General features: G+C 38.6%; 1 protein-coding gene across 2 annotated transcripts in view; it reads left to right on the top strand.

Moving 5' to 3' along the window:
• FOCAD (focadhesin) overlaps positions 1-15,612 on the top strand; it is a 147,167-nt gene that overhangs the window by 93,491 nt on the left and 38,064 nt on the right. For both annotated transcript variants that reach the window (XM_060762447.2, XM_060762446.2), the window contains exons 22-28: positions 33-125; positions 2,202-2,290; positions 4,173-4,214; positions 6,277-6,385; positions 7,090-7,206; positions 12,566-12,804; positions 14,445-14,534. In XM_060762447.2, coding sequence (XP_060618430.2) covers positions 33-125; positions 2,202-2,290; positions 4,173-4,214; positions 6,277-6,385; positions 7,090-7,206; positions 12,566-12,804; positions 14,445-14,534 — 779 coding nt within the window. The remainder of the gene's footprint in view (positions 1-32; positions 126-2,201; positions 2,291-4,172; positions 4,215-6,276; positions 6,386-7,089; positions 7,207-12,565; positions 12,805-14,444; positions 14,535-15,612) is intronic.

Below are 15,612 nucleotides of genomic sequence, written 5' to 3'. Positions count from 1 at the left end.
CATATAATAGTCCTTTTTCTTTGGTAACTCAGGTAAACATTCAGCCTTCAGAGTGGCACCGCTCTCTGCTGTTGCCTCACTCCTGGGCAGGATTTATGGAAAGGGCATATAATGCCATTTTACAGGTATGAAGAATTGATTTCTCTCTGCGTCCTTCACATGCGTTGTTGTGGGCTTTGATTTTTGTCTGCTTCAGAATGTGTTGCAGTCTGTCATCCTACCAGCTGATAGCTTCCCAAATACATTAGTTCTCACATGAAAACTGTGAAATTAGTTGCAGATGAAGTTGTGTACGAGTCCTATTAATAAAATTAAATTATAAATCAACTACAAATTGAATCTGAATATAATTCAAATTAAATTTTTGATTAATTTGAAATTGATTAATTTGATAGTTATATCAATCAGACACTCAGACATCACAACTAACAAATCTGGTTAAGAATTCAAGAAGCAGAACAGATTCTACTCATGCCATGAAATTTCCCTTTTTGACTCACCCATGGTAATTTATGTGGGAGGGATGAGGGACACTCAGTATCAGATCCACAGGGGAGCAAGGGGAAACCTCTCAGTGTGAGTAGAAATCTGGTTGAGTGCAACTGAACAGAATCCTATGTCTAGACTGAATTTATGTATATGTATCTGCTCCAGAAAAGCTTCAAATAGTTTTGTTTTAAGGTGCATGACAAGAAATATATATGACCATGGTTTTGATAATCTAGGTATTACTCAGAATTTACCATTTCAACACAAGTATGACAAGATGAGACCTGAGGATCGAGTGTGTAACATCTTTCACCTTCAGATTTTGAATAAACATGATTGAATTTCATTCATCAACACATTAAAAATAATAACAAATATGTAACTTTTAATCAGCTATGGCTGGATTTATTAATCAATCTACTTTGTTCTTATGGGTAATTCAAAGTGGTCCAGATTGTTTTTGAATTTATTTTAATCAAATTTCAAAAGTAGGCTTAGAACATCCCCATTTTATTTTGTGACAAAAGCATTGCAAAACCGATACAATAGTTTGTCTAAAATTGATAAAACAAAGGGATCACAAGCTGCTAGATAGTTTGAGACCAAAAACGAGCAACAGTGACTGCATTGTCTGTAGCTTTAAACAATTCTTCCTCTGTGCATGATGCAGGGCATTGTGGGCAAGCATACAGATGCCAAGTTGTTTGTTCTGCTCCACAATCGCACAAGGTGAAGGATTCTTCTAGGTAGTGCCATTTTGCCAGATTGTATTTTGATGTGCCAACTCCGCTTCTGAGTCTCTTCAGGTATTTCCAAGTTGACATTTTGGTTTGTCACCGGAGGAAGACCCTCATGGGGGGCTTCCAGTTGGAACATCCCCTAAAATGTACATATGTTACCTTAATCACAAGACTAAGACAACACATATCCAAATCTCACAGTCTGGAGAAAACACATCAATAATGTGAATTCACCATAAATCAATCTCTCTCTCTGTAGTAGGAACCTATCTTTAGAAAGCATTAACTGAGTTTTGGAATTCATTTTAGTATCACATGGTCTTAGTGAATATATCATATAAATATGACAAATGACTGAAAAATGTACCTTTCTACAAAGCTTACAAAAAACAGCAAGTTTTAACTTCTAGATCATCGTGCCCCATTTTGAAGAGGTTCTAAAGAAACTCCTATTCCTGTTTCTCTGTTGTGCTTACTTTGGAAACTTACTTCTAGATTTTAGAGACACAATCTATGAAAACATTTATGCTGCATTTCAACAGGCCCTGTACATTTTGTTTTTAGCTATTATGTGTTGATGAAGTATGAAAGGAACAAATCACATACCAAATTGTTCAGTGCTATTTTACTTTCCCAATACTGTTGTGATTCCAATTCCGAAGCTCACGTGGCTGCCGAAATGTCCAGAATGTCTAAGGGTGTTAAGCACAAAGACAATGAACGGCAAATAATGGTACTATTGATTTTATCTAGACCTGAGGTATAGATGCATCCTCCAAAAGTAAAAACTCAAATGCCATCACTCAACACACAATTTATTATGCTAGAAGGGCCCATCAAAGGCAATTTGATTTGATTGTAGAAGGACCTCAGGGGAAAGGTTACATCTGTAATGCAAGTGTTCCCTATAGAAATCTTTGGGTTGCTACCCATGTAAGGTCTCCTGCTGATTTATGTCGTGATTTCTACAAGGGAAGGCAAGCCGAGCTGGAGATGCAGTTAAAGCATGGAAAAGAGGGACCCGAAGAAGTGCAATACAAACAATTTACGGCCTGGCTCTGGTAAGGAAAGGAATGAACGCCTGTCTGCTCCTTGTCACTCGAAATGGTGGTGGGTAAATCAGGAAAGAGCAAGGAGGGCACTTCAAAGGGTTCGATGTTGCAGGTTTCCCTGACTGTATAAGTGTTAATGATGAAAACCAGACAGGATCTTTTGCCAGAAAAGGAAACAGCAAAGTCAAGGCATTGTAGGCAAGAATGACTTTATTGACTAACCAGTAGCTCTTCTTTCTTCTTCTTCTGGGAGCTGGAAAATTATGACCATGGGCAACATTTGTTTCCTGTGCTCCTTGACTGCTCAAGGGAGTAATGCTGATGGAAAGGACTCTTTTAAAACACAACACTGATGCGATAGTGATGTTCAGGCTTACCTTTCTTACATAGAAGTGTTCAATATATGTATGGATTAGTTATTGAAAAAGTCTCCCTTGTAAGCATTATACTATGCACTATGAGTTTGTCCATGCAGTCTAATACATATTACTATGCGTAATTTGATTGATCATGTAAACCAGGAGTGGGGGTGATGTCACCCTCCAGATGTGGTTGGACTACAGATCCCATTGTTATTCTGGGTTCCTCGAACTTGTAGTCCAACAATGTCATTAAGGCTGCATTATTCCCACTTTGAAACATACAAAGAAAAGGGTTATCTTTCCTTGCTGAAATGGAAGACGAAACTTGGGTAAACTCATAATCCAAGGCACCACAGCAATTAGAATTTGACCTGCTATTGCTGTTGTACTAATTATAAAGCTGAAAATCATTACACCTGTAGACATATGTATTCACATCAGGAGTCCACCCACCATGTTTATCTTCCAGTAAAAGCCCCAATTAATTTATTGCGGCACTGTGAGAGTTCTGTTGCTCTTGCATTTTCTACACACTTAATTCAATTTGGTTTCAAGATATGACTGGTTTCCTTTAGTAGACAGAAAGGTCTGTTTATTTTTGTTGCATGCAAACTCCATTTATTTGTGTACATGTGCAAAAAGAATCATAACCTTCTTAGCAATAAAAAGCCTAATTGATTTTATCTAGGTTGCCCATGTACTGTGGTTGATGCTATTTTAAATGGGTTCAAATTACTTCCCATGGTCTGGTTTTAACTGGTGAATGTCAATATATTTTTAGTTTGTTTTTTTAATTGTTGTTACGGTTAGCCTTTTAAAATTGCTATTATTATGTATTGTTTTAAATGCACTTTATTGTAAGCCACCCTGAGATTTTTGGATATTGGGAGAGCCGGTATGACATAGTGGATTGATTGTTGGATTAGGAGTACATCTGCATTGTAGAAGTAGTGCAGTTTAACTACCAAGGTTCAATGCAATGGAATCCTGGGAATTGTTGTTTGGAGAGACACCACCACAATTTGGCAGGTCCCATAATTCCATAAGATTGAGCCATAGCAATTAAAATGGTTAATTCAACAGTGTAGATACACTCTAGGAGTGTTGGACATCAAGGTTTTCATCAATACAGTAGAGTCTCACTTATCCAACATAAACGGGCCCGCAGAACATTGGATAAGCAAAATTGTTGGCTAATTAGGAGGGATTAAGGAAAAACCTATTAAACATCAAATGACATGTTTTTACAAGCTAAGCACCAAAACATCATGTTTTACAACAAATCGACAGAAAATGCAGTTCAGTACAAGGTAACATTATGTGGTAATTACTGTATTTACGAATTTAGTACCAAAACATCTCAATGTATTGAAACAGCTGTGGATCTGGACGGGAGGCAGACTGCACTGGATAATATAGAACGTCGGATGAGCGAAAGTTGGATAAGTGAGACTCTACTTTATATCCATACTAGTGCCATAATACAATTTCAGAATTAATGCCTCTTGGTTTTTCCTCTCTTTTACCAGGGTCAGGGATATGCTGACTGATGCAATCAAGGGGGCTTCAAAGTAAGATATTTGTTTCTTAACAGGAAAGAATATTTGGATTGATGTGTGCAATGTGCTTTCTCAGTCAGTGTGGAATTGTAGAAGAGTCTGCTTTTACCTGGGTCCCTTTATTTTGGTATAAAGGTCCTTGTAAAGATGACTGTACCCAGTCAGTCCCCAAGTTATGAACAAGATAAGTTCTATAGATTTGTTCATAAATCAGAACAGTACATTATAAGTTTAACTCCAGCCATCCACCTATCTATCTATCTTTCTGTTTATCTAGGGATAGCACAGCAAGGGTTAACATCCCTGTGGTGTTTGTACTTCAGAAGATTTCACCTCACTTTCTGTCCCTCCGATAATTGGATTTTGAAAAAATTGGCTTGTTGTGGAAACAAGGATTGGGGTTAAGCTTCAGTGGAGACACCTGTTTCTCATGATAACTCTTTCAGGGATGAATTTATCTTCCGAGGGGCAGATTTTTCTCACTCTTCGTTGTCTCATCCCCGTTCTTAATTATGGGTAGTTTGTAAGTTGGACGTTTGTTTCTTTTCATGTTGTTGGTGGTGGCGCCTGCAATTTGCCATGAGAAGAAAGCTTTCCTTGGTGCTCTTTGCAAACAGCAGGTGCAAGGCCTTCAATTTTTGACCTTAACTATGGCAGCAAAAGTAAAATTGTCCTGATCTGGCTTGCCATCCATTTTTTGTAAAGGTCTTTTACTCTTCAAAAAGCAAACTTATACCAATGTGTTTAATTGGGTGCAATAAAAGCTCCTTTTTCTTTTCATCCATGAATTACATATTAATATTGCTTAATGGAAAGACATTTGCAAGACGGTCTACTGTGGGGGTCTTTCTTTCTGGGTGCATCTACACTGTAGCTTGACACCACTCTAACTATCATGGCTTGATGTTATGAACTGCTGGGTGTTGTTGTTTTACACAGTGTTTTGCATTTTCTGCCAAAACGTGCTGGAATTTATTTATTTATTTATTTATTTACAGTTCTTATATTCCACCCTTCTCACCCCGCAGGGGACTCAGAGCGGATTACAGTAAACACATATATGGCAAACATTCAATGCCAGTTTGACAAACAACATTTAACATGGTACCTCATCAGATGACAACTCCTAGGAATCCATAGCACTGAACCATGACAGTTAATGTGGTATCAAACAGCATTAATTCTACAGTGAAGATGCATCCTCTGTCCAACCAGGAAAGTCAATACGCTGGCTGAAGAAACAGCAAAGGGCCTTTTCAGCCATGGTACCCCATATGTGGAATGTTTTCTCATTAGAAGCCAGATAGGTTGCTTTTAGGTACTAAGTAAAAACCTTCCTGTTAAAACCTTTGAACTTCATGGATTTATTTGCAATGACACTGTAACAACATTTGAAAAGTTTTCTGTTTCTGGAGTGAAAGTGCTATTCCAGTTTAATTATGCGTTACTTACTTTGAAAGTAGATGTTATACTCCAGAAACTTGGTTTTGTGGCTGCTACAAACTATGTTGAGTTGGTTGAGACTCTATAAGATATTCATTGAAAAACTATAGCAAAATATGCTGCAGGATGTCCCGCAAAAACATTTTTTTTGCAGTTTAATAACCTTTTTCCATGTTTTTATGCCAGAATTAAATTGTAAATGATATTTATAGCCCAGGGACAAAAATGTGTTACATAGTGTCATTATTTTAAATTAATTCAGCTGCTGTATTGATTTTCACCTCTACAGTACCCTGTGATCTTATGATATAAGGAAGGGTAGAAGATTCCAACAAACAAACAAAGGTCTCAAAAGTTTTTCTGCAGTGATGATGCTGGCCCAACACCTATCCCAGCCTTTCCCAGCTTTCTGTACTCCAGCATTGTGCGGTCATGGGGTTTGTGGGAGTCATAGTCCACATTGCTTCCAGGGGGCTTGGGAAGGTGTCATCCATTTAAAGCTCAATGAAATCCACTCATCCAAATTCCAACTGCACTGCAGCTTATGAAAATAACTTCTTCACTGATGACCTACTTGATTATTATAGTATTTTTTCCCTTTCCTTTACAACCTATGTGTTGTTTTCAACAGGGAAAGCCCAGTGGTAAAAGGGAATTGTCTCCTAGCCTTAACAGGTCTTGCAGTTGCAGTATCCAAACATGAGAAAGGGCTTTCGTCAGACATGGAAAAACAATTTGACGTGAGTTAAAGCTTCTTAATCCTCAACAAGCATATTTCAGTATGAAGTGTCTTCTATGCTGCTTCTGATCCAGAATGAAATCAGACATGCTAGACTTAAATTAATTTGTCTGAAATGTCATTGAAGAATGGAGAGGTGATGTTCTTGGATATGAAAACTTAAATGATAACTACCAAAATGTACAGAAGTTGTATAGTTGGATTTTCAGTAGGCAAAGGAAAAGCTTATACTACCAGCTTAGTTCTTTCCATTACTGTATACACTTGTGTATAAGTTGATCTCTGAGGTGGCTGAAAGATCCCTTTGCTTATTGATATTCCAAATTAACATGGCCATGTCTTAGATATCTAGAAGAAAGTTCAATTGACATCAGTACTTCCATGTAAATGTATGTCTTCTGCTTTATAGTATTTTGTTACAACCTTTCATGCTTTGTGCAAATGCATGGGGGACTGTTTTCCCCTTAGTTTTCTTTATCACCTTGCTGCCTCAATAATAACAAAAGTGTATAATACTCAACATGGCTGTACATTTCAGCAGTTTCTGCCTCTTAAATAGCAGAAAGATTCCTGAGACTAGGGTAACAGTGGTTTATTTTTTGTTTTCGAGGGAAACATGTCCTGACGTTAAACAGAAAAAATGGACAAATATTTAGTTGCATTTCTGCTATTAGGCTCTTAAGACCTTTTTCTTGTTGCCCTCAGACTGAGCCAGACTTTCTTCTGACAAAGCACTGGATCTCCATGGTGACTGATACACTACTTAGTGTTGTAGATAGCCACTATCGCCCAGAAGGCCAGGTGTTCCCATGGTTTTACCAGGTAGGTCTGCATATATTTACATGAAAAAGTTGAAGAAAATGGTTCTTGAACATTGTTAAAGGTGGAAAAGATAGAGGTTTGAATTTCACAGTCTTTCTTGGAATGTGAACTTCCACTGCCCAGGGGTAATGTGGAGACAAAAAAAGAATTGGAGTGATGCTATGGTGTGGGATGTTGAAAGGAGTCATTGGCAAGGATTGAGAGAGAGCCTTGAATTGAATAAACAACAGGAAAGTCAGAGGTAATTGGGACCTCATCTACACCGAACATTTAATACAATTTGCAGCATCACAAAATTGCCTACAAAAGTGCGAGAAAGAAGACTCTTAACACACACCAGTACTTTGTGGTTTTTGTAATCATCATCCAGGCTTCAAACTGGTTCAGGGATTTCCTATGTAACCATCTGGACAGTTATACCACTCTCTTCAATACTGGTGGGAAACTGACTTAAGTGGTCAGTCTGGATGTTCCCTGGGAGCCAAACTACATGTAGCAAGCAACTTGGGGCCACAACTGTCAAAAGGCCATCACAATGTTGAGTTCTGCCCCTGTTCCCATTTGGGTTTATTTCTTTTCATGTGTTATAAGTACCTGTAAAGCAAGGCCAGGGCAATTTTTTTCGTGTCAGGAGTGACTTGAGATAACTGCAAGTTGCTTCTGGTGTGAGAGAATTGGCCGTCTGCAAGGACATTGCCCAGGGGACACCCATCTTGTGGGAGGCTTCTCTCATGTTCCCGCATGGGAAACTGGAGCTGACAGATGGGAACTTACCCTGCTCCCAGGGGTGGCTCCACCCATTACTCAAAGTAAGCATTTGCAGTATTGTTGATTTTGCCCAGGGGTGCTCTTGAGGTGCTCTTGGGAGAAACTAGACCTTGACATATGCGAGTTGTAGTTACTGGGATGTATAGTTCACCTACAATCAAAGAGCCTTCTGAACTCCACCAATGATGGAATTGAACCAAATATGGCACACAGAACTCCCACGACGAACAGAAAATATATATCAGTGATTGGTTTTGGGGGGAACGGACAAAATACTGTTTGCTTACCATCGAAAATTTCCTAGGGCTGCCTCTGCCTGCACCCCGGATTTGAACCGCCGACCTTTCGGTCAGCAGTCCTGCCAGCACAAGGGTTTAACCCATTGTGCCACTGGGGACTCCTTGGCCAGCGCAATTCAGTACCTGACAGTGGGGGAAATGATCCTAAGCATTATGGCTTTGATGCCAAATTATCTGCTTTAAACTGGAAGATTTCAGATAACCTGGGATAAGCAGAGAATCTGGGATCAGATCCTGGGATAGAGGGGCAGTGTGAAAGGAAGGGCCCTGGGATTAGGGATGGAGAACCTTTGTACTACAACTCCCCAAATAAATTATCACTGCCCTTGTTAAGGAGGACTGATGGGAACTATTAGACAAAACATCTGGAGGAACAAATGTTGCTATCTCCCGCTTTTGTTCAGTCACTTAGGGTCCTTCTACACAGCCATATAATCCAGAATATCAAGTCAGATAATCCACAATATCTGCTTTGAACTGGGTTATCAGAGTCCTCACTACCATAGAACCCAGTTCAATCTGGATTTTATACACCTGTGTGGAAGGGACCTTAGATAACTTCACTTCTGACTTTGGTTCAGAAAACCACAACGGTCCAAGGCCTTTCTTCTTAGGCCCTTTCTACACTACTCTATATCCAAGGATTATCTGTTTTGAATTGGATAATATGAGGGCCCTTCTACACTGCCATATAATCCAGAATATCAAGGCAGATAATCAATATTATCATCTTTGAACTGGATTATCTGATTCTACACTGCCATATAGTCCAACTCAAAGCAGGTAATCTAGATTTTAAACAGCTGTGTAGAAAGGGCCTGATAATCTGGGATAAATGGATAATCTGGGATCAGATCCTGGGATACAGGGCAGTGTAGATGGGGCCTTAGATATAAGCAGAGAACATCTAACTTCAGCAGTGGGGAATTGTGTTTACTTTCAAAATTAGTGTCTGTAGAATTAGCCATGGATGCAGAAGATTGTACTATGTTTTCTAGGGAGTAGTTATGTGATCCATGCTCTACTCATCACCTGATCTCCACCCACCCCCCTCCCCCAGACCCATTCCACAACTGCCTCCACATACACCCTACATTTTCCCACATCACTTTTTGTTTTCCCAAGTGGGTTTAAAGGATGGCTGTATCTTTCTGGGATGCTATTTTGAGATGCTAGTTATGGGGCAGCAGAGTTTATAGTGTTTTTAACTTACCATTTTAACACAGTGTTGTTAACTTACTATTTTACTCAACTATAAGCTGAGTTTTTCAGCCCCTTTTTAAGGCTGAAAAAGCCTCCCTCAGCTTATAGTTGAGTCAAAGTTATTTATTATTTTACTGGATTCTTCTTCTTCTTCTTCTTGGTATTACTACATTTATTATTTTACTCTACTTATTACATTTACTGTACATTACTTTATTATTATTATTACATTTACATTACTTTATTATTATTATTATTACATTGATTATTTCATTGTATTTATTATTATTATTACATTTATCATTCTTCTCTATTATTGTTGTTATTATTACATGTATTATTTTACTCCATTATTACATTTACATTATTTTATTCTATTATTTTATTACATTTATTATTTTTCTGTATTTATTATTGTTATTATTACTACATTTACATTATTTTATTCTATTAAACACATTTACAGTGAAGAAGGTCAGAATAATGGTTTAATCAGAGTTGGGCAGTCTTATCTTAAATTACAGTTTTATGTAAATATTCAAAAACATTTAACCTACTGATGCCTCAATTAATGTGAGTTTATTAGTATCTATTTTTATTTTTAAATTTATCAGTAGCTGCTGCATTTCCCACCCTCGGCTTATACTTGAGTCACTACGTTTTCCCAGTTTTTTGTAGTAACATTAGGTGCCCCGGCTTATATTCGGGGTGGCTTATACTCGAGCACATATGGTATTTGAAATGTTGAAACCAATCATAGGATACTCCATTTCCCTTAGTTGTGGAATTAAATTGTTTCAAAGCTCCAGGTAAATAAGATGGTTACCCTGTTGTATGTACAAAGACTGTGTATGGGTTACGTCTTTCTCTGTTTATCTCTGTAATTCTATAAGGACAGAAGGGTTAAAGAGAGCAACACATTCCTTGCCCCTCTTTGGTCAATGGAAGGAATCAGTTGGTTTGTCGCTACTGTTGCTGGAGAGGAAACCGGAAAGTCCCTTACTGAATAGAATAGGCAATCCCAGCAAGTGTTTCTGGTTACCTGGCTGCCTGTCAACTGACACCACCTGAAATTCCTTCTTCTAAACAACTGTTAAAGGAACAGGAACCATCTTCAATCTGGTAACCCTGCAATTGTCACAGCTACTTCAGCCTGTGCCAAAGAGACACAAGAGGATTTGCACACCATATGTTCAAATGGGCTGCCAGATTGTCCACTGTGGAAGCAATGGCATACAAGGCCCTGTTTTGAGATGCTTTTCTTGTTAGATAGTGCTGAGCTCTATTGGTTTTTTTTTTAAGTGTTGAGTTTCAGCCCGAGAAGTAGATCTGGTTGTTAATTGCCTGAGGCTTCTGTGCTCAAATTGTTCCCAAAGGATTAAATGAGATCTCTAGTGCAAACACTTCAATTTGTACTTCACTATGTGTGTGTATGTGTGTATCCACTGTAAACAGTAGGTCTTCTTCATATTTACAAATGGGACAAACTTCACAGCTTTCTCTCAAATGTAATTTGCCATCTTGATGTCTGTTGCTTCATTCTTTATCGTTTTCTTATTCCTAGCTGTGCATTGCTGTTTGATTGTGTAAATCAAGTCATTGTAATGTCACTTTGGACACAAGGGTGTGTGGAGGTGGTCTTGTATTACCAGTATTAAAAAACACTAAAATCGGGGCAGTAAATAAAGAATGACACTCCAGAAAACAGGAGAGTTCCAGACAAGAATCAATCAAGGCCACCTAATCACCTCCCAACAAAGGATCCCCCAGGCAGGAATCAGCCAAGATTTGAAGCTTCAAGGCTATTCAGTGTTAATCAAAGCGATCAATTGCAACATTCACACTTGGCTCAAACAGATAGGAGTTTTTTCTCCCACCCTGGACATTTCAGGGATATGTAAAGTCCACTGGACTAATTTCCAACAAACCTCACAACCTCTGAGGATGCCTACCATAGGGCAAAATGTCAGAAGAGAATGCTTCTGGAACTTCATCCTATAGTCCAGAAAACTCACAGCAACCCAATACCTTTCCTTTCTGATGGTACAGCATCCATAAATGCTGTTACATGCCCATAATTATTAAACATGTATTATCGAAGGCTTTCATGGCTGGAATCACTGGGTTATTGTAGGTTTTTCGGGCTATATGGACATGTTCTAGAAGCATTCTCTCCTGACGTTTTGCCTGCATCTGTGGCAAGCATCCTCAGAAGTTGTGAGGTCTGTTGGAAACTAGGAATATCGGGCTTATACATCTGTGGAAAGTCCGGGGTGGGAGAAAGAACTCTTGTCTGTTGGAGCTAGCTGTGAATGTTTTAATTGGCCACCTTGATTACCATTTGATGGCCTGGCATTTTTTAGGGGTGGCTTGTTACTGCCTGGGGGAATCTTTTGTTGAGGGGTAATTAGGTGTTCCTGATTGTTTCTTCTCTGGAGTTCCCCTGTGTTTGAGTTTAGTTATTTATTATTACAATTTTAGAATTTTTTAATACTGGTAGCCAGATTTTGTTCATTTTCAATTATTAAACATATTGTATAAAATTACTTATGTGTATAAGGTGTAGAAGAAACGTAGATGAATCCTCCAAGATATTTCATATTGTATTTATATGCAAATACAGTTATTCCAAAATCTGAAAAAAATCTAAAATCCAAAATACTTCAGATCCGAAGCATTTTGGATAAGGGATACTCAACCTGCATATAAATATTCTAGAATGATTGTGTGCACCCACCCCCACAAGCTTTACATTCCAGCAGAGCTATAATTATGGAATTAATTAACATTCATAGTGACATTTTTATTTACATATACACAGTAACAGGGTCATTCAATCCCATCTGGGTTTTTAAAGTGCAGCTTTCCCTCTAGAAAACATACTAATTGCTTATTTCAGGGTTTTAAAACATAGTACTAGTGAGCAGCACCGTGGGCGGTTACATTGTCAAATAAAGCACAATACGGCTTTTGCTTATGTTTTAATTTTCAAAAAGAGTTCGTAGAACGTCATGCAATGTGATAATTGTTTTCTATATAAGAAAAAGGATAAAACCAAGACTCTTTTGGGATTGTGTTTTGTCTCCTAGAAATCCTATTCTGGTGAAAATACAGCGAGTGCTATTGCTCGTTCCTGCGCTGCGACTGCTTTGTCTCTGTTGGTGCCGATTTTTATTGTATCCTACAAGGAAAAGGTTGAGGAAATCCTGAATTTACTGATTGCCCTGTTACCTGGGAAACCAAATGCAGATGAGTCTCAGGCTGTTCAAATCCACATGGGCCTTGCTTTGGGGATGTTTATTTCACGGCTCTGTGAAGAGAAAGTCAGGTATGGATTACCTTGTACAGCAGGTGTGTAAATAACTCCCTCCTTTCCCATGTGAGGCAGTTCAATTATGCAGAGTAACATGTTTAACTTTCTTTACTGAACGGTCCTTAAGGAAATCTTTGATATTGTTTCATTTGGAGTATAAATCAAGGACAGATTTTAGGGCCAAAAATATTGGATTCAGATATGTCCCATGGATAAGTCGTTTTGGAAAGGGTTAAGATAAAAGGACTAACATTGACCTGCACAGGTTTTGGACTTATATTTGGCATATGCAGTAATACATTGACAGCACATTTCTCACTCACACTCTTCTGGTTAGCCTAAACTCTACTGATTAATTCCTGAACCTAACTGATTGACTCTCTCGTTCATATTCACTTATTCATCCCATCCTCTCTACAGTCTTCAGACTGTCAACTTCCAAACTTTTTCAACTCACTTAAAACAGAGGTGTCAAACTCATTTTCATTGAGGGCCACATCAGCCTTATGGTTGCTTTCAAAGGGCTGTTGAATCCATGAATGGAGAATCCATGGATACAGAGGGCCATCTAGATCGCTTTTATATAGTGGTCAGTTTGTTTAGTTTTTACTCAGTTTGGATCCTCAACAATTCCTACCACTTTTGATTATATGCCATTTGGTTTGGGGATAATGGGAATTGCAACCCAATAGCACTTGTGACTGAGGTTGGGAAATGACATTTTAAAGTCAGATTATGATATCCACAAGCCTCTAAATCCAGAATCCACTAAACAAAACAAACTGCAGCCTTCCAGATGTTACTGTATTATCAGTTCTAGTCATGATGTCTGATGATGAAGATTACAGGAGTACTAGTCCAACATATGGAGGGCCACATAAAATAAGACCTTAGGTTGGACACGTGTGCCTTAAAACATTCCTCTACTCACAACTTACTGTCAGGGCCACATTCATTTTCTCTTTCCTGATTACCTCTATTACATGGTTCATTCATAACCATATGAACTTAATACATAAAACAATATTTTCTGCCAAAAGTCCATGATATCACACAGACGTCCCCATTTTATAGAAAGCTCTAAACATGAATGACTAGAACTCCCATGGTCACAACTCAGGGCCCTTCCACACAGCCATATAACCCAGAATATCAAGGCAAAAAATCCCACGATATCTGCTTTGAACTGGGTAATCTGAGTCCACACTTCCATATATTCCAAATCAAAGCAGAAAATGTGGGATTTTGTTCAGCTGTGTGGAAGGGGCCTCAGTGGTGTAATTTAGCCATGCTGCTCGAGTTGATGGAAGATGTAGTCCAACATGTGTGGGGTGTGCCAAGTGGAAATTAAGAACTTCAGGGGTTTTGTGTTTTTTTTTTAAGAAGAGTTAATTCTAGGGACTTCTTTCTGCTCAAAACAAAGATATGAAAGATAATATACCACATGTTTTATATAGGCAAATTTCTCTGACAGTATTTGCTGCTCTAGTGGTGACTTACAATTTTGGTATGTCTGTGGTTATATCCATACCTATTACATGTATTGCATAGTCTAGTATTCTCATCTGGCATAACACATCTAAAACCATGAACAAATGATAGGAGAAGAACAAGCTACAGAATATTATTTCCTGGTTGTGTTTTATTGTTTTTAGTGATATCTTTGACAAACAAATGAATCCCTTGCTGATGAACTCCCTGAATGCATTAGAGGACTGCTGCTTTGACTCATCTCTAGAGTACAAGTAAGTGCAATGTAGAGTAGTCAATTTTTTGTTCAGTGTTGTGGTGCTCAGAGATTTAAACGTGGATCACAGAGCCCTACATTTAAGTGTCAGCTCACTCCTGGTCTAAATCTTCCAAAGAATATTCTGTGCTTAAAACTAAACATAATTTAATTTTTTTAAAATCATTGTACTGGTCTTGAAGACTGTTTGGAAAAAAAAACATACACACTTATGCAAATCATAGAACTGGATGAGCCATTGAGCTGGCATCTTATTAGTCGAATAATTGTGGACTGGTCTGGAGCAAAGTTTGAAGTTCCTGTTGAATAGTCCAGGAGTCAGCATGATCCTATCTCCATTTGGTTATGTTCCTTCAAGTTGACTCCAGTGTATGGCAACCATAAGGGTCAACTTATGACAGCACTAATTTTTCCTTGGCAAGTTTTATTCAAAGAAACTTTGTAATTGCCTTCCACTTAGGCTGTGAGAATGGGACTTCCCTAAAGTCTTCCAGTGAGTTTTTATGGCTGAATGGGAACTTAAACCCCAATCTCCTAGTTCAGAGTTCAAACCAATGCACCACATTTAGCCATATGTATGTGAGTGCAGCTGTACTATTATATTGAAGATGTAGTCCTTTATTTCCCCCTCCTCCCGATGTGGCAGAGTTTTATAGATCTTTTAGAGAATTACAGCCATTAGGCTTGTGTATTCCAGGTAAACCGTCATCCGTTTTGGTGTCCCGGATTTTGGTGAGGGCCCTGATCCATTTTTCGGGAGCCACCTGAATTCAGGAGGGCAGATATCCATTTTCACTCTGGGTTGCTGAAAGTTTTCTAGTTTTCTATCCAACCCATTATGGGCGGGAGGGGCTTCCCAGGTTCCCCTTCCCATCATTTTAGGCATTTAAGTAGTTTCTACTCTAGAGGAGAGGCACTGTAGGCAGGCACGCTAATGGAGGCCCTCTAAAAGCTGTTTACTCTAGAGGAGAGATGCTGGAGGCACTGGACCATGTGCTTTTTCTCTCAGGCTTGCACCATGCCATACACTATTTCCAAGGCATTACAGGCTTCCTCAATTCCAGGTAAGGAAGAGT

The sequence above is a fragment of the Anolis sagrei genome, chromosome 2 (assembly GCF_037176765.1).
Source record: "Anolis sagrei isolate rAnoSag1 chromosome 2, rAnoSag1.mat, whole genome shotgun sequence".
NCBI classification, from domain to species: domain Eukaryota; kingdom Metazoa; phylum Chordata; class Lepidosauria; order Squamata; family Dactyloidae; genus Anolis; species Anolis sagrei.
Note: the sequence above shows the minus strand (reverse complement) of the source record. Positions and strands in the feature narration are given on the sequence as shown.